Genomic DNA, 27179 nt, shown 5'->3' with positions numbered 1-27179 from the left:
CTGTGTGTTGTGCGTGCGCTATCCCTGAGTCATGTTGCCACGTCCCCGTTTGCTCATTTTGGCGTCACAACTTGGCCTGCATTTCACATGCGAGGGCCGAGTCAATGTCCCGCCAGGGGATGGGCTGTTGGCGTGGGGGGAAACTCTTGCTGGGGCCGGATCCGATGAAGAGTCCCCGCAGGTTGCGCCCTCCGAGTTCGTGCCGCGTGTGAGGTGTGGATTTGTCCTCCGAGTGGATATCAGCGAACCCACGGATTTCGGGTCCTTGGGAGGGTTTGTCCTCGGGTTCTTGACCGAGTCCAGTATCGAAGGAAATAACCGGAAGAGCGAAGGGAAAATCGAGAAGGGTGGGAAGAAAGTTGATAAGAGAAAAGAAAAAAAAATTGATAATATGCATGCGCCTCAAATGCTCATGATCCCAGTCCGTCGCTATGCATGTGGTGTCGAATCAAATGAAAATCAAAAGTGCTGTGAGTGGTGGCCTGGTCCTTTGGCTCACCCGGGTGAGAGAGAGTATGTGTTGTGCCGGAGGCTTTGCGGCGTGCGTTATGCTGAGTTGGAGGTGAAATGTGACCCCACGTCGCTGCCCAGTCATGGCCCCGCATCTCCCAAGCTCACTCGCTATGAGGAAACTCGGAGGTGCTCGTCGCATGTCGGTGGCATCAGGCCATGCTCTCGGAACCGGGCCGTGTAGATACGGACGCTTGGCTGTGTACCTTATGCTGTGTGCGCTTGTGCGCGAAGGGTGTGTCGGACGTGTGTCCACCAATTCTGTCGTTCGAGAACCCTTTCCAAACCCGTTTCTTTCGGAAGGCAAGTTTCTTGCCAACGCATCTCGCGTCCGTCGTTTTTCTTGGATTGCTCCGTCCTTCCCCTGTTTCTTTTATACGCCTCGGATGACTCACCCAGACTGCCAGGTCCAGCTCTCATAGGGCCTCGCGGTCCGCTCCCCTCAGTCGGTGATACTCGCTTCTAGGAAAGTCGACAAAAACAGCAGGTAGTGTTGACCCGCAAAAAGGTGTGCGTGCTCATTTCGAAAAAAGCGTGCCGTCGGCCGTCGGCCATCAAAAAGTTCCTCGCCCGCAGGCGGCAGGCGGTAGGCGAAATGCAAAAGTGCCTCTGGCTATTACCAAACGGTAAGGTAAGAGCATGTAAAAAAGGCCCGCAGATCGACTCCTTCTAGAAGCGCAAGAAGGAATCAAAGGGAAAAAAAAATTAAAATCTTGGAGGGCGCTAGCCAGTCGTGCCAGTTCCAGCGTAACAGCGTCTCTCTTTCGTCTTGGGTGCCCCGGACGGCGTCTTGGACGCTTCGGGCAGAAAATGGAGCCCTCGTCTCGGTACTCTGACCAAAGACCGACAGGGAAACCACAGTGCCAGACGCGCGATGATGCTGACCATTCCGCGATATCGGATAAGGCAGGCACTTAATGTCTGGCACCTTGTTGCGTGGGAATGCGGGCCCCAACGCTTCCCCGTAAATTAGCGCCTCGGGGGGCCCTGCTGAATGACGATTCCACCCGGCAGTGACGGTGCAATCAGGGCAAGCCCACAGCATGTCGCAGAACCCCGACCCTCCCACTTCTTGCTTTCTGCCCTTCTCCGCGGACAACGCCGTCGTAGTGCTGCACTTCGCGGGAGGGGGGATGCGCTATGCCATGGAACAAGCCACACCCATCGCAAGAGAAAAAAAAAAAAAACAAGCTTGTCGTCGGCCATGGATGATGGGACCTCGACCCTCGTAGGATTGTGACGTGCTCAAGCCGTGGAGTCTGTCCACGCTGCGGCATCGGTACGCATTGTGTTGCATCTCTCTTTTCTCTGAGAGTGGACTGTGTCGGGTTGATGCGATAGAGGGCAGATAGGTAGTCGGTTGATGTACCAAGCTCGCATGACACTTTTCTTCAATGCGACACTGGAATCCATCGTGCTGGGACGCCGTCGCTACCCACATCGTAGGGGCGTACGCTTGCCTTGCGCGGCGGTAACGCCCAGCGAGCGCGGCCTGGTCGTTGGTCGTCGAGCTTGCCCTGCTTGCGCATCGCCATCTCCATGACTGCGATACGAATGAAGTCCGAGTTCTCCCGCATCTCTCGCTGACGCATGCCTCCCGGAGGATACGTGAATGCGGTCTGGGTCGGAGATTGTGCTGGGGGCTGATAAGGCGTTGACTGAGTCGTGACCGCCGATGTCGCCGGGGAGGGGCTCCGAGTTGATGTGGGTGTTGCACTACGGCTTTTCTGAACCTTGTATGTTTGCATCTGGATAGACGCAGTAAAGCTTCGCGTGCCCGTCGGCGTAGGGGCCGCTACAGGGTGGGGCTCAATTCGAGCGTTTGTCGTGGGGTTCAGATATCGGCGCAACGCAGCCGACGGCTCCTCCTCGAGTACTGGTGGCCGCCGCTCGTCCGTGTAAGGAACCTTGGGGTCGATGGTGAGAATGGATCTCGTGAGGAAGTCGTCGGGCGGAATAGACGAAAAGTTGATGGCTGAGATGGATCGTGCAGCCGAGCGCAGGGCGCGGAGCGATGCAGTCAGGTTGGACTTGAACGCTGACTTGAGAGGGCGCAGCGGGAAAGTGTAGTCAGAGAAGGAGAACTCTGACTTGGTGTCCTCTTCATCCTGAGACTCGTCGAATACTCTAAAGTCAATCTCGTCAACGCTGACCCGGTCGCGGGATAACGGGTGGTCCTCGGGCTGGCCGGGAGGAGATGAAATGGGCTCCAGCGAACGCCTGCGTTGGCGGGAGCGCTTCCTTCGCGGGCTGGATCCATAAGGTGACTCAACCGACGACAGTGTGTCGGTGGAAAAGGAATCGCCTAGGGAGGGAACTGATTCTACAGAGACAGTTCTGGTGGATAATACGGAACCAAGACCGCTGTCGCTAACTGACATGTCATCGTCTGTCAGGTCGTCGGGTGGCGACAACAGCAAGTCTAGGGGGCTCTTGCCAAAAGTGAGACTAAGTTCCTTTTCACAAACTTGCTGTCTCTCGATAACGGCTTCCAGAGTCATTGCCTGGTCTCTGGATAGCCTCTGCCTCAAGCTGCGTCGGGGTCGGGGAATGTCAGTGACGGCTAACAAGGCCAGCATGGCAGGCGGAACAGCGTCCGGTGAGTGGACATCCCTCGGCCGGGAGGGCTTCCGATGCGCATGGCGGTTGGAGGTGTAAAACGGGGTTGCCTTTGATTTTGAAGGAATCTGAACAGGCGTAGTCGGGGTCGTCGGCCTGGTGTTTACGCTTGTTGTTGTCCGGGGAGGGCTCGAAGGCGCCAACTTAGAAGTTTCGCGGCGAGCATCCTTCCTTTTGGCCATGGTAGCTGAGGTGGTAATGGGAGAAGTAGGGATAGGCGTGAGGGTGACGGACACGTTCTGAGCATCCTTTTTCCGATCCAGTAGAGCAGAAGGCAAAGCCGTTCTGGGGATGTTGACGGGAGTGGTTGTTGTCGTCTTCGTCGTAGCAGCGGCAGCAGTGGTAGTGGTAGTAGTAGTAGTTGATCTCGAGTTGGCGGCGAAGCTGTTGTTGGTCGATTTGCGCGTGAGACTTGAAGGGGAGGGAGAAGATGGTGGAGGGGTGGTCGAGGCCGAGGGCTGCCTATTGTAGTAAAGGAAACTCCTTGGGGACATCATGGCGGCGTCTGGACATGCCCTGGTGCGCCAGTGGCTCGGCGGGGCAAGCCGGACCCGACAGGCAAGACAGGTTGACAGGGAAGGGGTGTGGAAGGGGACCAGACCAGGCACAAGTGCGCACGAGCACAACCACAACCACAACCAGCTCGGTGCCGCAGTGCGTTGGGCAGGGGAGGAGGGTGTAACTCAGGGTGTGGTGCTGTAACCGGGACTGGACCTGGCAGGGCAGGTCAATAGCAAAAGCAAGCGGGCTGCTGCGGGCTCAATCTTGACTGTTCAGCATAAACCCCAGCGGGCCAAGCTAAGCAAGAGATGGGTTGGGTCGACCAGTGGAGTTGCGTGGGCACGACGGGCTGGTGGTTCAGACACCACAGACCAAACCAGTGGATTCACTGGACTTGACTGGATGTATTTCGTACAGGCCGCACAGTGTTGGTGCAGCTGAGGGCGAGAGTACTGTGCTGTACTCGGTGGACCGTAGACGAAGTAGGGATACCTACACGATTAGGGGACCAGTTCGGCCAGAATCTTTGGCGTTGAACGGACGTGCTCGTCTGGCCTTTGGCTTTCTGCCTTTTCTCCAGCGCGTGTACTGTAACCTCTTTTGGTCGCTGCTTGAGTGTGTCGTGTGCCGGGGACAGGGGTCGTCGATGTTTTGGTAACGTAAAGTTAACCGTCTCGCAGCTAATCAGCGTTGAGGCTTTGTATAGTCCTTCTCCAACAGGAATCGCGACGGAACTTTCAAGGGCAATGATTGCTGGGACGTGACGCAGCGGAGCACGGGGCCGAAAGGCTTGTATCGTGTACTGCGATGTGATGCGTGGTTCCTGGTGGTATTCAGACCCGGCTTTTGACTGGAGCTGCAGACGAGGCGAGGGATCGAGAAGCAAGGAGGCGGGTTGGGAGAATGTTGCTTGCTGCCCTTGCAGATACAGTGACAACGTCGGATTTGGGTTGGGTTTGTGTGTACCGGTAGTGTCGATGCGAAGTGCGGTTTGTCACTTGTCTTGTGCTTGAATAGAGTGTGGAGAGTCAAGTGCGCGCGAGTCGGGTACTTCGTCAGAGGTTAAGAGGTGACGATGATCGACCGTGTGGAGGATGCTATTATCGATTTACACCACAGGGAAAGGCCTGGCGGTGACTTAGGGTATTGATGCCTTTGTCCTTGGAGTTGGAAGGATACGATATGGTGAACCGTCACGAGGAGGAATTCGAGACTCGAGGTGACGATCTTGTCTATTAGTATTAGGTACGATTAGTCGGAGGTTCGTCTCGGGAAGGCAGAGCCTGGAGTTCTGTGATGGCCGGAATCCGGGGTTATCGGGGCAGATGTTGGACTTGGGAGAGAAAGGTTACTGGTTCGGTATCCGTATCCGTTGCGCAGTGTCTTGGCCGAGGAGGAGAGATGACGACAGTCGGCGAGTTGACGAGTGGCGAAGTGAGGAAGCGAGAGAGAGAGCGACTCGCGTAGTTGGCAGCCCAGTCGCAGTTGGGAGGTTGAGAATGGCTTCTACCAAGAAGCCGGCACAGAATGGGAGGCTCTCTGGTTTTAGGTGGCCAAGCACAGAAAGGTTATCAGACTGGATCCAAGTTGCCCTGACTGATTACGGATACTACAGATATGTCACTTCATCGAGGTAATGGAAGCACACGGAACTTGGAAAGGCAGCGAGCGAGCAGCAGATGGGCCGTGGACTGGGGCAAGCACTGATGCTCTGACACTGATAACCCTGATACGAGGGGGGGGCAAGATGGGAGGCCAGAGATAAGGAATCGACGGGCAAGGTGCCGAGGGTGTGTCGTGGTGTGTCGTGGTGTGTCGACAGTCGTGGAGCGTGGTGTGGTGTCTCGTCTGCCCTGCCCAGGCTGGACAACTCAGCACGGGGCAGTCGCCAGTCACTCACTCAGTCCCGGCAGAGAAGGAGGTCAATCGTAAAAAAGGCTGAATGACTAGAGGCACGGGGGGCAAGAGGCAAAGCAATGGAAGGCAGAGTGAGGCACGCCGCATCTCTGGGAAAGGGCAACGACCTCACACCACAGTCTCAGCTGAGGGAGGACACTTCCATCCAGAGGTAGGTACCGGTAGACATGTTCTTTCCTTCTTGTCCCATTTTCTCTTTCCGTCTCTTCCCCTGCCTTCTGCCTAAGGGTATCTGTAAAACCTAGGGAGAAGGTCCAGTCTAGCTAGGTACCTTACGTGGTGACATGGCAACTTGGGAAGGCAGCAAGTCAGGTATTGGATGGAGGTACTTGCAATATCGGCCCAACCTGAAGGAAGAAGGAAGGAGGTGCGCCCTGCCTCGTTTGCTCCCTCCCGGCTGTCTGCCTGCCCGATTTGGAGATGTGTCTGTTCGTACCCAGTCACCAAAGAAAGCAAGACCAAACAACCAAACGAAGGATGGGCGCACCGCCGCACAGGCCCGGCTGAGTACCTACACACCTACCTTACTCCGCGTAGCCCGTAGGTACATTGAGGAAGGCAATAAGGAGACTCGGGGAGGGTTCACTTTCCAATCCTATTGTCACCGTGTCACGTTTATTACCTTAGGTAGGTTGTGCACGAAGCAAAATCACTGATAAGAAAGAACCTCCAAAGCCTCCAATCCCCTTCCCCCCATGTCCGTTCCTCCCCTTCCCACCGGCTACTGGCACAGCGCGTCACCTCTCACCCGCATGTTTTGGGCTTAGAGTTTGGGGTGACATGAGATTTTGGGGGTCCAAGATGGCCAAGGGCTCAAGGGGGAACAGAGCACGGGGGAATGGAGACCACGGGGGTCACTTTGTCTCTCTCTCCCGTTTCCATGTCTCTCCGTCAGAGTCTCACTCCGATACCTGAATCCAAGTGTCACGCGCCAGACTTCCAAGCCCTGACTGCAACCCCAGTCCAAGGTTCTCCGTACCTACGGATATTCCTCCAACAATAATCTAGAAATTTCGTCCATGAATACCTTCTTATTACTTACAACTTGCAATTGCACATTCCGGGCAATGCCCGAGATCCATCTCGCTGTAACAATTAGAGGACATGACCGACGGCCACTGGCAAGCACGGAGCCCTCCTCCCTCCATGCGCTAAATGACACACGCTCCACAGGCTTGAATCGACCCCTTTGCGCCCATCAGTGGCTCTGGAACAGTGGCAGATGGGAACCAGCCCGTCATAATAGTGGACTCATTTGATGAGTCTAGCGAGCATGGTTCAAGACAATCAAGACAATCCCACGACTCTTCAGCAGGGTCTCACTGTGAGAGTGCCCGGCTGACCCGATCATAGGTGGCCCTTGTCGACGGTTGTGGAAATGGCGGACCGCCACTCGCTCCCTGGATATGGGCCAATGAGAGCGACGGGATTGCTTCGGGGGTAAGAGAGGAATCAATCACCTTATGTAAGACGCAGGACCACATTCAGTCAATACACGGTAAGAGTGTGCAAATGTCAAGCTCAAGGCAGAGTGGGTGGTGACGACGGTACTTTGCAGACCCGTTTATTTCCCACTTCCTGGCTCGCTGTTCCTGCCTGCGCTACGCTGCACACTTCAAACTGTTTGCCTCCACACTGCGTGACTGCCTGCCTCCAAAAGGCCTCCAAAAGCTGGCCACTGGTTGGAAGGCGGAGTCTGGCAGTTCAGCTAAGGTGGAAGGTCCAGCCTTGCTATGCAACGTGCATAAGCTGTCCCTGCCAATTTATGCGCATCGGCTCGTTTATGCGAGTCCAATCAGTGGACATCTAATCATGTACCTAGGTACCTTACCTTCCATGCATTCAACTTCAACCTGTCGTGTGCCTCGTGCTTCTCCTTCTTATCAGCGCCCACCAAACACCACAAGCCACCATCCCTCCCCTCATCGACACTTTCGTCCCATCAATGATCTCCCCCCATCTTGTCTGACCATCTCAGGCGCCAATTGCACATCTTTCCGAAAGCCCTCCGTGACACCTCCATCTGGACCGCAGGTCCCGGCCGACCGAACCAGTGTGAATAATTTACACAGTAGCGTGCCTAGCAGCTGCCGTGTATGTGTCGCTGCCCTGAGCTGACCAAAGGCCTAGATATCAAACACTGATCGTGTGTTGAGGTTGCTAATTCTTGTGACCATTTCCAGATCTCGGCCCTGGGCTCCGAAGAACGCTGGGGAAGCCAGATGCACCGGAACTTCCGTTCTAACGTGAAGACTAATATCGCGCCTGGAATTTCGGACGGAGCTCAGCCCGAGAGCCAATGCTCATATCATCAGCCCCGGTTGTCGGAGTTTTCATCTCTCTAGTCGCAGGCCTCAGCAACGTCCAGTCCTTGGCTTTCTTCTCGGCCTTCTCCGACCCCAGGTTATTGCTGAGCCGTGGGACGGTGCGTTACTTCCTCGCTCCTCCACCAGCTTGCAGACATCCCCAACCATTGCCTTTTGCTCCTCTCCATTTCTCCAACCCCTGTCGACCTATGCCATTCCCTCTCATCGACGAGACAGGCAGGCGAACGGAGAGCAACCTTCGACCGTCTGCCACCAGGCTAGCCGTAGCGCCATTCCCAACTCGCTTTCCGTCCCCATCCGCTCTGATGGTCGCCCAATTGCCCAGGCCCCATGTCGCCCGTTCGTCTGCTTGATCCAATAGCACTTGGCCGGAGCTTGTCGATAGTCCTCGGGGCACCGATACGGGATCCCACCCGTGCGACGGCCTACGTCGATCCTCTGGGCGCCTCTCCCGCTTTCAGCACCGTCGGACGTGTCATCGCCATTTTCACCTGGGCAACAAGAGCAATGCTCGAGGCTTGGTTGAACAAATGACGGATGGGATGCTCGCATATTCGATGAATGTGAGCTCGCTCGTCTAACCATCATGCCACACCCCGTGCAAATTGCTTCGAGGTTAGCATCCATGAAGTGCAGATCAGCCCGACCTGTTCCTCGCCTCGGCCACAAGACCCAACACTTGGGCAACGAACCAAGAATTGTACCTGATACGAATCATCAGTCCTGGATAGTCTTGACAGTGGTTAGATTGTCACGTTGTGCCCTGAGGTGTGCCTCGCTAGCAAGGGCAACTTTCATAAAGCCCGGAAGCCACGCGGCTACGGTGGTGTTCATGGAAGAACTGCCTCCAGATAATATTGAGGACTGTCTCAGTGGGCGTTGTCTCACCCATCTCGTCCGCTTTACCCCGCCATCTTGGCTGCCCATCACTTCCATCCCTATCAATACCGCAAACATCCAGCTACCGATTCGGTCTTTTGCATCAGTTGTAGATGCCTGAATGCGACGCATCGGGCCAGTAGCGACCACCGAGATGAAGCTCACAAAGCAGGCAGCACATTATCTCACCCGTCATTTGTCGCATCTATGACGGACCAATCGTCAAATGCAGCCATGTGTAGCAACATGAGACGATCCAGGTGTATCCGTACCCCCCCAAACGGTGTATGGAATCACAAAAGACCATATTCAAACACCGGGCCAGCCAGCCGCTTACACACATTTGTGCGTAGTCAAAAACCGACCAGACTCAAAAGTTAGCGTATGGCCAGGCGCGAGCAAGAGTCATCATCTGCACCACCCTAAATCTAGCGACGCCATCCCACACCCTCGTGAGGGTCTCAGATGCTGCCTTATCGCTCTCTTCTGATTCGCTTGTTTCTTCCCCAACCCTGCGTCATACAACGCTGGCATCGTCAACTGGGCTCTGGCGCGGGTGTGGGTGGGAACGGGGGTGGTCGTTGTGGGTTCTTGGAGGTTTAGCAAAGAGCTGAGTCGGAGCCATCCCAAGACTTCTCCATGGTTTGCGGGGTAAAGCCAGGTGAATACCTCTGCCCAGCCGTCGGTATCCATCGCTTGTCCAAAGTTCAACGTCACGAATGTCTATGGATATTACTCGCTCCCTTCCGACGGCGCATCTCGCACAGCTCGACAGCATCGGGCCAAGAACACGCATAGTATTGCTGCCGCGCACGAGATGGGGGCACGAGCATTGGCGGGCCGCACAGGCTTCCTATGCAAGTTTCGATATTGATCCGTTGGCCAAGTTACGGCAACCTCTAGGTGACTGACTGCGCGGACTCCAACACCAACATCAGCGCCAAGACCCCAAAACACGGCTGCGGATCTCAACGGCGTCCTGTACTCCCGCACGGCCCTTCCTCCTCTAAACTCAAACCCGCCGAATGCGCGATAGCCCGATACCTCACTACTCGTAGTCGTGTGGCCGCTTGTTCCGGTACCCCCCCTTTCGAGACTCTGTCTTGTGCATGGCTGCAGACCTCACGTGCTCCCCATCTACTACTATTCGTGACCATACTTTGCCAGCCATGTGCTCCATCAGCAGCGACTTCCAGTATGGGTGCTCCTGGTAGAAGACATTCGGACGGGCTGTCACGTTCTTGTCTTGACGACGCGGCCTGCCACCATCGGGCACGTAGGGAGGGCTACAGTAAACATAAGAAGTGGTTGGTGCTAACGAGGTGTCCTTCTAAATGAACCTCTCCGCCAGGTCTAGACTTTTTAGTCAGCTCGTGGCTTACTCGTGAAGCTCTCTACCTACTCCTTGTCTCACGGGGTACACTTTCGTCTCGTGAAGCTTTCCCCGCGTCGACGCTGTCAATAGTGGTGACTAAAGCTGCGAGACAAGCTTCTCGCGGGGAACAGTTTGAACCATGGGAACGCATATGCCAACCTCTGGCCGCTTACTCTGTTCGACGACAAGGCCATGTTCCTGTAGCTGTTGTGCGATTTGAACGTCGGCAAAAGGGGGAAACATCACGAGCCTGGCGGTGATGTAATTACCCACCAGTCTCTTACCCAGGAATTGGGCGAGTGTAACTTGTTGGTACTTTTGCCGACCATCCACCCCTTTGCTACGCCTCCGTACCTTAACCAGACTCAGCTGTTGTGCCGAGTTTATCATGTATCTAAATACAATGTGATACGCAGATGGAATAATGTCTTGATATAACATGTGCATTCCAACCGTCACCATCCCGCCTTGAACTCCGCCGATGCCACGGACGTATACCTTTCAGGAGAACCACCCGTCAGCAGCATCTTCCAATCCGTTTCGTGGAAAGGGAAAGGGAGGAGAATGAATGGCCATCATAACTTCACGACGGCACCAGTTGGAACATGCTAGAACTAACCAATACCGACTATTGCAATTACATGAACACAGATTCCTCAATGAGGAAAAGAAAGAGAAAAGGGGGTATAATCATCTCGAATGAGATAGCAAGAAAGTCTCTATAAGCCGACATTCACGCTGTTCCCATCTGCTTCTTCCCCTTGCAGTGCGCCGCCCCATCCTGCATCTCCATCTAGGAACTCCTTCCCCCAAAGACCCTAGACAGCTAGATGTATATCAAATAAGTACCTCTGCCTAATTTTCCACTCACGAGAATCTGCAGAAATTAGTCATTCGTAAACGAGCATGATGATGACTTGTCCACTCAAGAGAAACCTAGCTCCATTTTGTAAACTCCCTCCTCTGCCACCAGTATCTTAAAACCCTCTGACCATGACGACGCCAGAGACTGAACTTTTCTTTTCCTGAAGTTGGCCCGATTGTGTCATATACCTCTATAACTCACTAGACTGTCCATTTTGTGGAGGCGGATCAAGATAATCATCGCGGTTGGAGACGTTGCAATTGATTTACAAATCACGTTACCAAGACTGGAAGTTGAAATGACTTCAATTCTTATTAAAGGATTATCCCTCGGTCTCTCTCTCTCTCTTCCTTCACTTACTCTGGCTAGTCGTAAACTAGGTGTACAAAGTCCCGACATCGCAAAGGCGTCTCCATCTACGTGTGAACGTCATCTCGATAGCTATGAATATCTACATGCACAAGGGGGACAATACACCCCCCAGCTTGCTAACCCTATACTACATCGCCCTCCTCTCTTTCCCCCATCTCTACATCTCACCTCTCACCTCACCAATCCCAGAAAAACCTCACCTTCAAATCAAACGAGACCAAAAGCAGAATAATGTAGTTATACTCATACTATCACCGTCAAAAATATAACATGGTTTGAATTTTGAATATTCCCACAGCCAACGCCGGGTATTTAGTCCCCCCCCTCCTTCGTTCTTCAACACAAAATAAATCTAATAGTTTGTCCCTCCCATCCCGCTCTTTCAATCCCAGTCTACCTTCCATTTGTTGAAACATGAATCTTTACCTCCACCCTTTACTGTGCTCCAAAGATGCACACCATCCATTTAAATTACAACCGCAGAAATCAGCAGTAGGACCGACACCTTATGACCCAGTCTTCACCCGGCTCAAACCAGGAAACCTCTTTGTGCCTTTGGGACTCTCAGGCGCAGCATTCGCATCCTCCTCTTCCCGCTCAGGCGTATCCTCCCTCTGCCCCTGACCCTGGCCACCACCAGCCTCCTTCTGACCTCCATCGCGCTTCCGATGCGTCAGCGCACTAAGTTTATCCCTCAAGAACCCGCTCCCAGCGGACCTCCTCCGATCACTCGACTCCGCCCCCGTCGCAGACCGTGAAAGCGAGCGAATTGTGCCCCCGCCAGCCTGGTCAAACGGCGCCAGACTACTCCTGCTAGAAGGCCTCAACAGCTCGAACCCCAATCCTTGCGTCGGCGCCCGGCTATCGAGCGGCGTCGGCGGCGTCATCATGAGGAAGCTGGGGACGGCGGGCTGCTGTTGCTGTGACTGCTGCTGCTGCTGGAGACTCGACTCGCCCGTCCGACGGGACCGCCCACTCGCGACGCTAGAACTCCGACTGGTCGACCGCGGGATGGGAATGCTGCTCGCTGAGCTGCCGTGATGCGAGCGCGGTGGCGAGCGGGAGTAATCGACCGGCGAGTTACCGTATAAGCTCGACGAGTCGTCGCTGTTGTTGATGCTCTCCGCGTCGTGCTGGGATGACGACGAGGGCGTTGGTGCGATGAGCGATGACCCGCTTGCGAGTTCCCGGAGCTTGCTGGCTTGCGTATTACTCGGGCGATGCTTGAATTTGTTGCCGATAATGGCACCAGTGTGCGAGATGAGAGCCTTGATGACGGCTTTCTTGAGCGCGAGAGCGAGATCGAGGTTCGACCAAGTCTTGTTGCGCCACTCGACCGCCGGCATCCGGAACACAAAGTCGTGCACGTCCTCGACGTTGCGGTTGTCTTTGCCCTTGTAGCTGAGGCAGAGCACCACCGACGGCATCTTGATGTGCGCAAAGGTCATGTAGTTGCTAGCGCGTGACATCATCTTGGTGAGGTCATCCGACGGTTTGCTATCTTCCGCTTTGGACTCCTTGCGCCGGCCGAAGCGTGACTTCTTGTCGCCGGGAAGTGTGCTTTCCTTTGATGAGAAGCCGGTCGACGTACGGCCGATTCCTGGGCGAGGCTCCTTCGTTGACTTCAGTGACTCGTACGAGGGCTTCTTGGTTGGAACCTTGCCGGTACCGACGGAGCGGAAGAGGCGGAATGTATGGCCCTGGCCCTCGCCAGTATTGACCGTGAGCGACTTTTTGCTGCTTATTGACTTGGTTGGAGAGTCCGAGTTTAGTGTGGGTTGCAGGCGCAGTTCAAGCGAACCCGGTCGTGTGCTAAATCCGTCCTTATCGCTAGCAGTCAGACGGCCAGAGCCAGACATGGAGTCGTCGTCTTCCTCGTCGTCTTCGGTAGGCTGGTGCTTGAGCATGAAGGGAGAATCGTTCTTGGTCTTGTTGTCGCCGTCGATGCCCGGGAAAATATATTCAAACACCCTCTTGCCAATCTCGCGTTCCAGTTGGATCTTCATGGGGAACAAGTTGACCTCGAAGTGATCCATGACGGGGATACCGGCGATGGCTTCAAGCATGTACCAGTATACCCGGATCATTTCTTGATTGCCCATGTCCTTGTCGCCTTCGGCGTAGGGCGCGATGATTTCCGGATACATGGCGTCGGGGAGTAAGTTCAGTCCAAAGACCTTGCCGACCCTGATCAAGTTGATATGTGACCCGTCTGCGTTATCAGTACGATCGTACTCCACATCCTTGAGCTGCAGCTCGACGAGCGGTTCCTTGTTGTCTCGAAGCATGTGCCAGACCGTGTCTCGCGCTGTGATACTCCACCTGAGGAGAGCATTGCTTTCCGAGTTCGTTTCGTATCTCCGCTGTGAAGACGTAATGGCCTTCATCATGAAGAACAGTTCGTCCTCGCATGCTGCCAGGTCCCGTTCGAGAAGGAGCCTGTCCTCCCAACCGCGCTGGTCCATGTACTTGGAGTATATCTGGAAGTGGGACTTGATGTCCTGCAGCTGACGAATGCGCTCTTGCAGCTTCTCGACCATCTCAGGTGTACCACTGAGATCGCTAAAGTCCGAGGCAAGCATAATCTTCTCTAGACGCTCCGTCCTTGTCTTCTCAAGAGGCTCATTGTACATGAGGAGGTCCAGTACAATGACGTACATGGCGTAGTAGTCACCAGAGTTGCATAGTGCTCTGGCTTGCGGGAACTCTACCCAGAGATTATCCATCTTCCTTTCGTTACTGGGTTGGGATGGATCACCAGCGCCCTCGGTGTTGACCTCATCATTGTACTTGAGACGCAAAGTATTGTACTTTTCGTAGCGAAGCATCGCGGACGTCTTCTGCACCACTCTGTTAAAGCCGAAGGGGTCCGTCTCAAAGTCGAACATGACTTCCATAGGAACCCACGGAGGCCATGATGACGTGGCAGGGGTGCCGTACCGACTGCCGGCGTATGTGGTGACAATCTCGGAAAAGTACGACTGGTGAGTGACGAAAAACTGAGTGCTGTCCATGTTGACGAGGAATCTCCTCTGCACGAGACCGCTGACATTGTCGGCAAGTCTCTTCTTGTCCATGACCTCGACGACCTTTAGTTCCATGCCCTTGGATGTGAGAATGACGACATTCTTCTTGTTCTTGTCGCTTTGCAGTTGAATCTGCGGAGCAATGAGTCGAACGTGGTAACTGTTTTGCGGCGTGAATTCGTCCGAGATACCGCTCGACAGGTCATCAATCGGCACGTTGGGCACGTCTTCGCCACTGTTTCCATCAGCGTTGACGTATTTCTTGCCGTCCTTGAGAATATTCTTGATGCGATCTTCAATGTCCTGTTTGAACTCGCGCTCTGCAGCGTCGAGGTCGGGAGAAGCGCCAGCTGTAGCACCTCCGGTCGGGGTCCTATTCTTGCTCGCAGGCTTTGGATTCTGCTTCGCTTTGTACTGCTCTTCGACAATGTCGAGGATGAACTTGACGGCAGGACGAGACAGGTAGTAGACAAAACCTCTACGCTGGCTGACTTGGTGGATATAGCGAAGCACAACGTTTCGAAGAGTGTTGTTCCACTTGAAATGAAGGTTGTGGATGACGAATCGGTTATTGAAATCACTCTCGAATTCCGCTCCCGAGGGTATCGTAAGAGAGTCGTCTTCTTTATCCAGCCCAACCGATTCCTCAGACGCGTTGCTTTCGCTCTCTCTCCTGAAGGGGTTGCTACCGTTGATGGGCGATTTGCTGTTCATTTGGCGAAGCATGTTCTGGAGGTACGCCTTCTTTTTCTGCAAGATGCCGCCCTGTTGCTGCAGGCTCTCAAACGCTGTAACCAGTTTCGGATCCTTGCCGTCGTCACGCACAACCTTCAATTCGGCTTCTCCAAGGCTGCGTCCGTAGTTCTCAATTTGAGCGTCCAATTGTACTAACCGCTCTTGGATGAGTTGTGCTTGTACCCTTCTGGGGTCGTCATCGTGGCTCATGATACAGAAATGAGTCGGCTCATCACCGAACGGGCTTTTGCGGTCTGGGTCACCTGCAATGACGCCGCCAATGTCAGTTTGCCGGAAGTACGTCAGACGCGGCGCAAAAGCGAGTGGAAGGATTTTGGTGTCCGGGTTAGGCTCTGTAGGCAGGATCCAATCCAGCTCCACGAAGTCGTCCATATCGATCCAACTCAGGTCATTATCAGGAATGGTAAAGCGGGACAGGTCTGTGCTATCCTCGCGTTGATTCGTTATTAGGTCGCCCATCGTTCCCTTCTTGATGGCTTCTGTCGTTGTTCCTCGTATACTGGCTGAAACAGCACGAACATCAGCTGCTGCTAAGTCAAGCTGGGCTGCGTGGAGCTTGATTCCGCTCGTCTTTCCCTTAGTCTTGCGGCCGCGGTCTCGGGTGTTGAATTCCTCACGTCTCTGGTGCAGGTCCAGCATGAAGCTATCGAATCTGACCTTGAGACCCGTTGCCGAAACTCCACTGTCCGAAGCATCTTCAACATCCTTATGCTTGTAGATGTGACTGAGGAACAGCGGTGCCAAGAGAAGATTGTACTTGATCGTGGAGAGGTGTTTGCCGAACTTTTTGCTGTTCCTCTCCCTACCTGGCCAGAGGGGACCTTGTCGGATGGGCAAAGCCATGGCACCGCCGAACAAAGACCACCATGCAAAGAAGTGAGTAAAGAAGCGAGGTGTACAATGAACCGTGTTGTAGCTCCTAGACGGTTCGACGTTGTTCGCCATCCAGTCACGATCGACTGGAGCTCGAACAGCAATCGACAAGTGGATATGCTGGCTTCGGAAACCGCGGAAAGCATCGTATGGCTGATCCTCAGGTTTGACATGGTGAGGAGCCCGCAGCATGATGTCGTAATGCGGTCGGAACTCGAAGCTACGTTTCCCGTCCTGAATCGCGCGTTCGAAGACGAGGCCGGCCATCCACTGCACCTTGCCAGACAGCTTCATCACCACCTTTTTGAAGGATGCCCCGGACTTGTAGCTGTCTTCGCTCATGAGACTGTCGTCTTCTCCAGTACGTCTCGCAGCTTCTCGGACCTGATGGCTGTAGTCGGGTATGGCAAGAACGTATTCACCAGAGTCGACCGTCATGAATCTCTTCGGGTCGTCGTCGGCATTGATGTTCCACTTGACTTCGTTGCGCCAACACATCAGGAAACCCGCACCGTTGCCTGTCACACAGTATGGGTCACGAGTTCCCTTGAGCGCTAGATGCATATCGCCGTCACCTCTCCACGCCACGTGTATTCTGGAGTGGAAGTTGAGACGAATTTTGTCCCAGAAGCCGACTCTTTCAGATGGGTCAATCTGAGGTTTAGTAAAGGACTCGATACCCATCATCATGTCTTGAATGGCTGGCTGGTATGCTGGACCCCAAGTGATCCTTGTCGGCAGAGCTGTGTTGATTTCAACACGCATGTTGGAGTACGACTTGACTGGTCCAATGGTCCGCCTAACGTCGATCGCGAAGCCACCTTCGTTGCTACCACCGGGTTCGTGGATCCGAGGAGGAACAATGTTGACCTTGATGCGGCGGGTAGACTCCATCCCTCGGAACTCTTCGGCTATGACGAAGTTTGTCTTGAGCGACATAGCTGGAAGCCTTGTCGACTGGCCCGCCTTCAAGCTGGGGATATGTATCAGGGGAAGCGGATAGTCGCGTAATGATATCCTCGCCTCACTAAGGTCAATCGAGACATGCATCGGGACGAGCAATCCGTACTTCATATCCTTGGGCATCCCCTTGCCGACGGAGTTGATAAAGTCTGGCAGATCCTTCATTGCGAATGTAGGCTTGTCAATGATGAACTGGAGATCGGTGATGAGAGCAGATGCGAGCGCGGGTCGTTGTGGCACTTCAAGAATATTCTCCGTATCCTCCAGATCGTCAGGAAGCTGATCAGGGCCCCAGAACAGACCTCGAATCTCCTTCATGCCGTTCTTGGCCATGACGTAGAACCGATCGATCCGCTTCTTCCAACTTTGTGCGTTGTATGCATCCAGCCTTGCCCGTGCTTCCTGCTCGGCGACCTTGGAGGATCCGGTAAGGCCGACTCCTTCGCCATCAGGGTCGTACCGAGGAGCCCTGCCCCGTGAGCGTTCGTCTCTGCTGCCAGGTCGCCGTCCATCTGCACTTTGGCTCCTGGCCCATGAAGCACCATTTTGCTGCCGTCCCCTGTTGAAAAGCGAGCGAGCACGCAGCTTGCCCGACTCTTTCCTTGACTCCTCTTCGCGGACCTTTTTACTCTTGACTTCGAAAGCTTCTTCGCGGGCGAGTCGTTGCATCTGCTCCACTCTACCCGCGCGGTATATCATTCCTAATTTCCACTCAAAGGCGCCATCTTCCATCTCAAAGAGCAGCGAGCGTGTCCGAACGGATACCTTTGGAACGTTCTTTGGTCCACCGGGGACCTTGTCGAGGATGTACTCGTTCGTGCCCGTCTTGAAACGGTGGTGAAGCTGCTTGATCGACTTGAGCGTATTAATGATATTGTCGGAAATCTTATTGACCTGAACCTCGTGGGGCACGGCAAATCGGATAGCGTCGGAGTTAACGTCGATCATTTTGTCTTCTTGGAATTCACCACCTGTCAATTTGCGCCGCGACTTGCGATAGTCGACACGGCCTCCCTTGATGCTGACCATTCTGGCCCAAGTGCCTCGCATTCTAGGCGGTTGTACGTAGATTCGAACGAGCTTGGACGCAATGTACGGCGATGACCACCTATGCCGGCCAGCCTCGACACCATAGACCTGGACCATCAACTGAGGATCGTTTGGCAATTCGGCCTTAATTTGCACTAGAGCCGCTTTGAGGTCGATGGCTACAAGCTCAGGCGTCAAGGTGGAGTAATCGCTCATGTCGATAAAGGGAGAGCCTGGCGACATTGGAGGAGCCAGGAAATCGGCATTGCCGTCTTTCCGGGGCGTCGTCGGCGACATTGGCGGCGATGCAACATCTTGGCCTGACCTCATGAAGGCTTTCCGTAGAATCATGATGGCAACGCCAACCGAGTAGTGGCGGAAGAGAGAGTACTGCAGAAGGACAGTCCGTATCGCGGCATGAATGTGGAAAATTGGACCCTGCTGGTCACTCATAGCCTGGAAGGCCACCTCAAACCGCGGCATATTGACAAACGGCTCGAGCTCGACCCTGTCCTCCGACTCAACAATGTAAGCCTCGAGGCCGCGGACGTGGAAAGTGACCCTTCGTCCATCACCATGATTCTGCTGCTTCTTCCGTGGCGGTGGTGAAATTGGACTCTTGAGCAGGTCCGAGTCAGGGGCCACTGTACGGCTATTAGCCCTACGCCGCGATGGCCGCCGTTGAAGCCCCTCGAGTCTTTGCGCGCGGTACTCTGCAGAAAATTCGTCGAGCTGCAGGGACACGCCGCGGGTATCGTCCGAGATGTCTTCGTCAATGCCCGCAATTTCGATGCTGAAGTCTGATGCTTGGAGCTGAAACTGCAACAACCAAGATGGCATTGCGCGGAGGAAATTTTGCTGTTTGGTGGACATGTGTGAATTTGAACGCTTTTCTGGCTCGACGTTTAACCTCAGCTGTCGCACGATCTGTCTGAGACCGTCAGTAATCTCAGGGCGCACCATCTTGATCGAAAAGGTCTGTAAATTGCTCGAGGCAACGACATGGACGTCTGGCGTAGCACTGAGTTGCACCTTAAGCTCGAAGGACTCGGTTTGAATCAAGTCGAATCGGTTACTCGATGACGTCTGATAGTACAGTTCGTGCGACTGGATCCTCATGGTTGAAGCGAGCGAGTAGTGCAAGTCCTCCACTGTGGAATGGAACGATTCCATGTCGAGTGATATTGACGAAATGGAAGATATGATGAGGTCAAAATCGTCGGGCGCCGCGTGCTGATCGACTGCGGGCAGGGCGACTCGGAGGACGGGCTCGTGCATGGTAAACTTGATATTAGCCTTGGGCAGGAGTCGTGATATGAGCACATGCCGCGGTTGACGGCTAGATCGTGACCTCTTGGAGGACTTTGGCTTCAGCATAGCGACGAGGAGCGGCAGATGGCGAGGGTCGAGATCCACCGAGGGGGAAGTTACTACGGAATTAGCGAACAGTATGTTTGCGTTTCTTTCCTCGGCTCCCACATCCTGCGCCATCTCAACCGTCTTGGACGGCAGCGTCGTCTTGACAGTCGTAGTCGCCATGGGTATGTAAAGCAGCCTCTCGGGTTTCCCGTCACCGTCGTCGACACCAACGGAGATGGACAGGGCCGCGGCGAGAGCCTCGTGGGCTATGTCCTTGGACGGGAAGTACATCCTGTGTGACGGCGACTTGGGGTCCAAACGGTGCAAGTCTATACCAACTTCCTTCATCGACGCATTCAACAAGACGGGCTTGGCACTGGGTTTGACGGACTCCACCCTCTTGGTCATGCCAACAAAACTGACTGCAAACTGGACCTCCTTCACGCCCCTCAAAATGGAACTGACAAACTCCTTGGAATCGGACACGGTCTGGATTAGATCCTGGTTGGTGCTGCCAGGCTGGGCGACCTCGTGTATGACCTTGTCCATGAAGACGTCGGCTGGCTCGTCGGACAGGGTGGACGAGCGCGCGGCCAACTTGCACTGCTTGAAGCGATCGGCGCACACGCGAACGTCGTCGTAGGGTATATGAACACGGCCCAGCTTGAGGGCAATCGCAGCGTCCCGCAGCCCATCCAGCGCCTCGTACAAGAATCCATGGATATTGAGCGTCGCATTGTCGAGAACCTCGAGGGACTCCTTGCCCTCGGGCGTGAAGAGAACGCTGCGCAGCGTCATGATCCACTCCGCCTGCCGCTGCTTCTGCTTGTTCTTGTCGTTGCGAGCCTGGAAGAAGAAGCGAGCGCGGTCCACCATCTTGCGCCGGGTGTCGACGGCGACCGTCAAGCTCCCAAACTGGACGTCGCCAACGTCGACGACCTTGATAGTCGAGTTTGTGGCAACGACGTCCACCATCCGTAGCCAGTTGAGCTTGCGGTGCGCCCTCTTCATCCGGTCCTTGAGCTTCATCAAGTGTTTCCATGTCTCGCTTCGGGGCGGGGGTGCGCCGTTTCGACGTATTAGTGGCACCTTGGGCTGCTCGGCAGCCGGCACCTCCGGCTCTTCCTCCGCGTCGGTGCTGCTGTCGGAATCGGTTGAGCTATCCTCGCCCTTCTTGCCGTCGAGTTCGCGAATGTCGACCGTGACGGTGAGCTCGCTGATGACGACGCTCAGCCAGGTGGGCTGGGCAAAGGTTGGGCGGTGGACGTTGAGCCCAAGGCCGCGAACCTCAATCTTGAATCCATCTCGTGGGGTGTAGGCGAGTCTCCGCAGGGAAAAGTAGCCGATTCGCTGGATCGATACGCCGGTGAGGATTCGAACGACGGCGAAGAGGATAAAGGAGGACAGGTAGAGAAGGACGACGACGCCGAAGAGGAAGGTCGGATTGAGCAGAGCCATAGTGAGTCGGCAAAACGACTCGCGCGATCGGTAGCTCGCTTCGGTATCTGTATCACCACCACCATGGAGACAACGTCAGCTTCCCAACAACTTCCCGCGCAAATAGGGTGAATGCGAAAGGTGCATGGAAAAGAGGGCCATGCAGTTGAAATGGAGACGCAAAGGACAGGGCGGTCGTACCTGGAAAAGACCCAGATCTCTATGGTATCCCGCACGTTTATCTCCGTTTCCTAGAATCCGAGCGCGCCATGTCGTCGATTAACGATGCTTGGGGTGGTAGATTCGTGGGTGTGGAGAGGTAACACTCGGCTTTATGACAGCAGAGTTTCGGCGCCTACGCGGTTACGATTGTCGACGGAGATGTGCAGTTTAGCTAGCTACTGCGGATGGTCGATCGCGAGTGTTTATACGAGAGACGCGCAGACGGCGGCAGGTGCGGATGACGGCGAGTGAGACTGATGATCGGATCCCTTGGCTGGCCCGGAAGAGAGTATGGAAATGTGGTGGGATCGGAAATGGGGATGTTGGTGGGAGGTTTTGGGGTAAACCTGGCTACGATGTGGTGCAGGGCGGAGATAGAGAGACCAAGAGAGCACGTTTCGTTGGGGGGGCGGGCGGAACTAAAATTAATTGAAAGAGGCTTAGGTTGGAAGCGTAGGATTTTGCCTACAGTAGAGAATAAAGGTATAAAGAGAGAGTAAAACAAAAAGGAGGGCAAAGGTGCGGACCGGAGGTGCTGGTGGAGGATGATGCAGGTCTCGCTCGTCTTGTCTTGCAGAAGAGTGACGCAGTCCAGGTCGTCGCTACGGAGTGCCTAGGTATGAGCCAGGAATTGGCGGAGGAATTGGGACTCGCTAACTTGCAGTTGGGATTTGCGGTTGGCGAAATGCGAGAAGACGTCGTTCGTCTAAGCCCTTGTCGTTTTCTTATTGCTCGGCACGAGGCGGCGGCTGTCCACACGGAACCCTGCTGCCGGTTCTGGATGAAAGAGTAATAGCAGATTGCTCCTATTCCCGAGGTGCTCCAGTTCCCAGTCTCCAGTCTCCAGTCTCCAGTCTTCTTCTCTCCAGGTAATGGGGTACTTCCGACTCCTGGGCACCGGAGCAGCGGTGCAGGCAGTATTCGTACTCGTCTCGTCCGTGGGTGTGTGTGAGGATTGGCCCGGATGATCGGATAGCTCAGATAATGATGAGATGCATTGGGGCTTGTGGGCGATAAACGGCGCGATGGCGTACCTCAGCTAAGGTAGGTAGATGTAGCTAAGCTTGCTGAGGTACCCAGCTTAACCCAGAAACAATACCTATTTGGACAGAGTACGAATACACACAAATGAATTCCAATAGCAACAATTATTACTGGTAATTAGTGCGATGACCAGAGACAGGCACGATTGGTAAGACTCGGGTCTAGACAGAATGGGGACAAGCACGGCTCGGTCTGAGCTTGGCTTGGAATTGCAAAGGGACGGACGTGGGCGGCGGAATCCAGGAACAGGACTGTTGGGGAATTTAGCGGGTGGAAATGAACAGATCTTTGGTCAGCATTTCATCCACTTTCATTAATAGTCATTGAACCAAGACGGTAGGTCGTCACGTAGTCTCTCTCTACCTACCTTGGGTATTATATGACAGGAAATATGTCACGGTGCATATCGAGGGAAGAGATATGGTGGAGTGGGAATGTGTCCAATTGTCAAACAAACACCTACCTTGCTTAGCTAAGGTACGTAGTCTGGCCCGGAGTTATGGCTCCTTCGCTCCCGAGTCCCCGTCCAATCGATGCAAATCCCACCCTCGGCCACTTCCGGCCTTACCCAATCTTCATTGGCCCCTCCGTCTTCCAATATGGGGACTCCCGCATGCCAGGTATCCACCCTTCTCCTGCCCAGCTGCCTGTCACCGCGTGGTACCAGCCGCCTAGGTGCCAATGCAGCATATCGGAGATCCTCCTCCATCAAGTTCAACAATTACTTGCATCACTAAGACTAACACTTGCATCAACGAGGGGCCGTGCTCAAAGTTCAACCATCAATGCGCCGCTGCATCGGACGGTACCATCGCCTTACGCCTCAAAATATGTGCCTGTGCCTAATTGTCCGCCCCTTGCCCTTGGTACTGTCGGAGCTAAGGGCTGCTCCAAGGATCTAGCACGTGCAGCAAGCGCGCCTCCCCCGATATCCTTCCTCCCTGGACTTACTATTATGATGTAAGCCACCGGACTTACGAAAGGACTACCTTCATTATACCCAGAGACCTGTTCGTAGACCGAGATATTGTCTCGGTGAGGGAGAAAAGCACGGCACGGTGCATAGTGCATGGATACGTGCAAGGACCAGGAGCCTCACCTCAGCTTCCCCTGCCCCAGATCTAGCCAAGCTGCCTCTAGACAAGCTCAGAGCCGAATGGAAGGGACTAGGGCTATGGATTGAAACCGTCCCCAGAATCATTTACATGCAAAATCTTGAAACACATCTTTTCCTCCCGTTATTCACCCCTCCAGGCTGTCAAGCGAATTCGAACGTTAAAGCATCGGAAGCTATCATGGGACTAAGCTAGCCAACATCGAAGCTACATGACAAGTCAACGGTGGACGAGTCATGCCCGCAGTACTCTAGTTTCAGCCGCATGGCATCGCTATGCGTCATCGTGGCTACTCGCAATAGCTAGCAAAACAATCAGACATCCTACATCGTCTTCAAGTGGATATTACATCTATTAGGTATCTTTATCAAAATACAAAGGCACGACCGGACAATACCCATCCCTCGGAGGATCATGCTTCATCCCAACCTCAACCTTTAACCCATCACACGTGGCAGTATCCCCATGCAACGCAAACCACGACGTCTCGAGCAAAAAGTCCATGAACCGCTTCCTCACGTGCGGCGGCGAAAGATTCTTGCTCTTGTCCTCCCGGAAGAAGACCCTCTTCCACCCGGACGCCTCGCACCACATGATAATGAGACACCACCGCCGCGGTCTACTGGGCTCTGCCCCGGCACCGTTACCATTGCGGCTGCCATTACTGCTGCTGCTGCCACCGCCGCCGTGATTGATGAGATTCACACAGAATGCGTGAACCTCTTTATTCGCGAAAGTCTTGCTCGCGTGCGCTGCCGTCTGCAGGTACTCCTGCGGATCCGCCTCCGCGTCGTCTCCGACCTGCCACGACTCCAGCGCGTCGTTACACGAGAAAAGCTGGAACAGCAATTCTGGCGCCCTTTCGCGCTCGGCGTCGTACACTGGCAGGACCTGTTTCTGAAAGGATCTTGACATCTTGAAACCCGGCAACTCGGAGAAGCGAGGGAAGTACGAGGCCGAGATAGAAGAACTGCGGCCAGGCTGCTGCTGTCGCTGTTGGCGGCGCGCGGCATACCGGGCGGGCATCGACACATTGGCCAGCGGGATTGGCAGGTTCGCCTGCGGTCTCGACCTATGACGTCCAAACGTCGATGTGAAGGACGTGGTCCACAACGGGATACATATGACCGTGTCGTCGTGGTTCTTGATATCGTGCTTGCAGTTGATGGCAGCATAGACCGTTGTCGAGGAGGCCGTCTTGATGAGCGGCAGCGTCATGCTCAGACCCAGGTTCGTCATTGTAAACTCCTTCCCCACGGACCAGTTGTCGTCCGCGGCGGTCCTGCACTTGACCACCTGCCCGCAACCGGAAAACGCAGAAGGATGCGGCGCCAGTAGGGTGACCCAGAGGTCGCGGCGGGGGTCCATCGTCTTCTCGGTCCAATCCCATGCGAAGAGGCTCTGGTCCGTCGAGACCTTCATGATTTCTTCCTGTAGCCTGCGAAAGGCCTCGTGGCCCTCGCCGTAGAGCAGGGGCATGTGGATCTGGAAGATGCCGAGAAGGCAGTACGCCGTGTCCTCGGTTCGCGTCGTCTGGCGGTTGGACGCCCACGACATCCTCTTGGCGACGCAGGCGGAGGAGAGGGTCTGCGGGTACATGAGGACGTCGACGTCGATGCCCGTAATGGAAGCGATGGGGTATGCCAGCGTCTCCTTGGTCCCGATAGGCTCCCACGTTCCGTCGTAAAACGTCATGTCCGCGGGCGCCAGCAGCTCCTGTAGCGTCCAGCCCCTCGTAAACCACCGGCACTGGCGCAGATCGGCCCTTGCTGCCCCGCCGGACTCGAGGTCCTCCAGATAGACGTAACAGATGGACGCGCCGCGGTACCAGGCGAACATGGAGTTGATGGCCTCGGAGAGCTCGGCGCTGCTCTTCTTGTCGATGCAGTTTGTGTCGACCCAGACGTGGCTGATGCCTTCCTGCCGGGCGATGCGGCATGTGTTTGCAATCTTTTGGAATCCGCGCTTGGAGTTTGTGCGTTTGCGCGAGCCGATCTCGTCTTCTTGCCATAGCAGCCACTCTTGAAAGGTGACCTCGTCGGGGCCCCATGTGTGTGACAGGATGGCGTATTTTGGGAGATCCGAGTCGAAGAAGTCTTCGAGTTGTAGTGTTGAGGTATTGATTAGCCTCATAGCGCACCTTTCATATACATATATCGATTGGGGACAAAGTTCCTGACATCTGGGAATGCCTGTTGCGAAGTAGCGCCGTTGCTGATGTGAGAGGAGTGTTTGAGTCGCGGATGCTCACTCTTGAAGACGTATCCAATAGCGTGAGGCTATGTTGCATGCATGTCTGGCCAATCAACGTCAGCATGATAATGATGCCAGGGGTAATCTTGCCTTGGGTGCGACTCCATCTGACACTCGTCGAGATCTTAATCTGGTGTTACGCGATGAACCAAATCGATGCAGTACGGATATGAGTGCAGTTGGGAAGGGTTGGCTCCTCAATGCAAGCATGGGACAGCTCATTTTGAAAAATAAAATGGATAAGGTCTTGCTTGTTGGTATAATTTAGAGTTGTAATGCTGACAGAGTTATACATGGTGATTAAACAGACGCAATGCTCAACTAACGAGCATCTGGTGGTTGCGGTGCATCCTTCGGGGGCGGCGGAGGAGCTGCTGCTTTTGCCGCGCGAAGCTCTACAATCTTTTCGTCAATGAGAGCGATCTCAGCGTCTATCCTGAGCATCTTTTCATCAATCATATCGCGGTACTCGTCGTCTGAAAGCTTCTTCAGGGGGCTCCAACTTGATTCGAAGATGCTCTTCTTCTTTTCCGTGACCTCGGGTCTGCCTTGAGCCGCGTTCACAAAGGCCTGGCCCGTTCCCCCGATGAGGGAGAAAACGATGACTCCGGGGATGATGTTTTTCGGGCCACCTAATGAGCGCGTTAGAAACTGTCGATATCCCAGCAACAAGGAATGCTCACGAATCAGTCCTCCGACCATTCCTGCCGTGCCTCCCGCAAGTGCACTTGCTTGGATCTTGGATGAGTTGGAGAGCTTCTCTTCGCCACCCCACGCGGCCATCACCACAGATCTCGAGACTATCGTTGAAATTTCAGTACGCCCTCATGAAGGATGTGAGGATTATGGCAACATACGCCAGTAACTTGAACCGAGAGCGAACCATTGGATACCAGATGCTACTGCAAACAGAGCTGGTGTGGAGTCCCGGATAATGCCGGCTGCAATGCCACTGAACACACCGATTGTACCTGTCGGAGATGTGAGTTATGAGGCTGTAAACTGAATAGAGATGAGACAGCCATCAGATGATCAATCTGATGCGATCCTATCTCCAATGTCCTCACTTACCAGTCATGGCACCAACTTTCAGGGGCGGACCCACGAGGTCGACCAACCCTGGTGGCAGCAAACCCCGAGGCTGCCGCTTCGGTCTGGGCTCTTCTGTGCCATACCTCGCCTCATCCGACATGATGAAGGGCTGAAAGATTGGGTTGCAGCAAAAAAGAGATGACAATGAGCTGGCTTACAGTCGATGGGCCCCGATCAGATATGTCGGTTGTTCTGGAAGCTTTGGGCAAGGGTGCAATACATGCATCAAACGGGGGAGTAGTAATCAAGCGAGTTGGCGACGTTGTTCAAATGTTTCGTGCGGCTCAAAACGAGAATGGACCGTGCAGGCCCGATAGATGCAAGAAAGGCGGGGGTGATTGTCAACTGCAGGCGCACATCATTCACTTTTTTTTTCCTCCTTCCCAGGTTGATGATCTCAAGCTTGTACCTTGTATACATACGTGCTCTGTACCTAGATTAAGGTGCTAAGGTACCAATGGCAATGAAGGGGCCACCCGTGGCACAGCACAGCACAGCACAGCACAGGGTGTAGTGGGCAGGGGAAATGGATGGGACTGGAGGGATGGAGGGGGGAAACACAGGCGGGAAAAACGCTGAGGCCTCAAGGCTCACCCCGCTGAAGTCACTAGAAGCACTGGGCTGAGAAAGAGCAAAAAACAGCTG

At 54.5% G+C, this 27179-nt stretch overlaps 4 protein-coding genes across 4 annotated transcripts; all 4 read right to left on the bottom strand.

Moving 5' to 3' along the window:
• Positions 1 to 1901: 1901 nt before the first annotated feature.
• Positions 1902 to 3311, bottom strand: N0V96_008226 (uncharacterized protein; the record flags this gene model as incomplete). The annotated part of the gene is made up of 1 exon (XM_053192809.2): positions 1902 to 3311. The coding sequence occupies one exon, from the start codon at positions 3309 to 3311 to the stop codon at positions 1902 to 1904; it is 1410 nt and encodes a 469-aa protein (XP_053049749.2).
• Positions 3312 to 11871: 8560 nt separating this feature from the next.
• FMP27 (Protein SABRE) lies at positions 11872 to 20829 on the bottom strand (the record flags this gene model as incomplete). The annotated part of the gene is made up of 1 exon (XM_053192810.2): positions 11872 to 20829. One exon carries the CDS (start codon positions 20827 to 20829, stop codon positions 11872 to 11874), a length of 8958 nt encoding a protein of 2985 aa, XP_053049750.2.
• A 2714-nt stretch (positions 20830 to 23543) lies between these two features.
• N0V96_008224 (uncharacterized protein) lies at positions 23544 to 25336 on the bottom strand (the record flags this gene model as incomplete). Its single annotated transcript, XM_065758262.1, has 2 exons — positions 23544 to 25285; positions 25330 to 25336. 2 exons carry the CDS (start codon positions 25334 to 25336, stop codon positions 23544 to 23546), a joined length of 1749 nt encoding a protein of 582 aa, XP_065613017.1.
• Positions 25337 to 25763: 427 nt separating this feature from the next.
• On the bottom strand, positions 25764 to 26520 carry N0V96_008223 (uncharacterized protein; the record flags this gene model as incomplete). Its single annotated transcript, XM_065758261.1, has 3 exons — positions 25764 to 26242; positions 26300 to 26413; positions 26514 to 26520. 3 exons carry the CDS (start codon positions 26518 to 26520, stop codon positions 25764 to 25766), a joined length of 600 nt encoding a protein of 199 aa, XP_065613016.1.
• Positions 26521 to 27179: the final 659 nt, after the last annotated feature.

The sequence above is a fragment of the Colletotrichum fioriniae genome, assembly GCF_027942845.1.
Source record: "Colletotrichum fioriniae strain IMI 355084 chromosome Unknown scaffold_10, whole genome shotgun sequence".
Lineage (NCBI taxonomy): Eukaryota > Fungi > Ascomycota > Sordariomycetes > Glomerellales > Glomerellaceae > Colletotrichum > Colletotrichum fioriniae.
The sequence above is the reverse complement of the archived record's forward strand: the minus strand, read 5'-3'. Positions and strand labels throughout refer to the sequence as shown.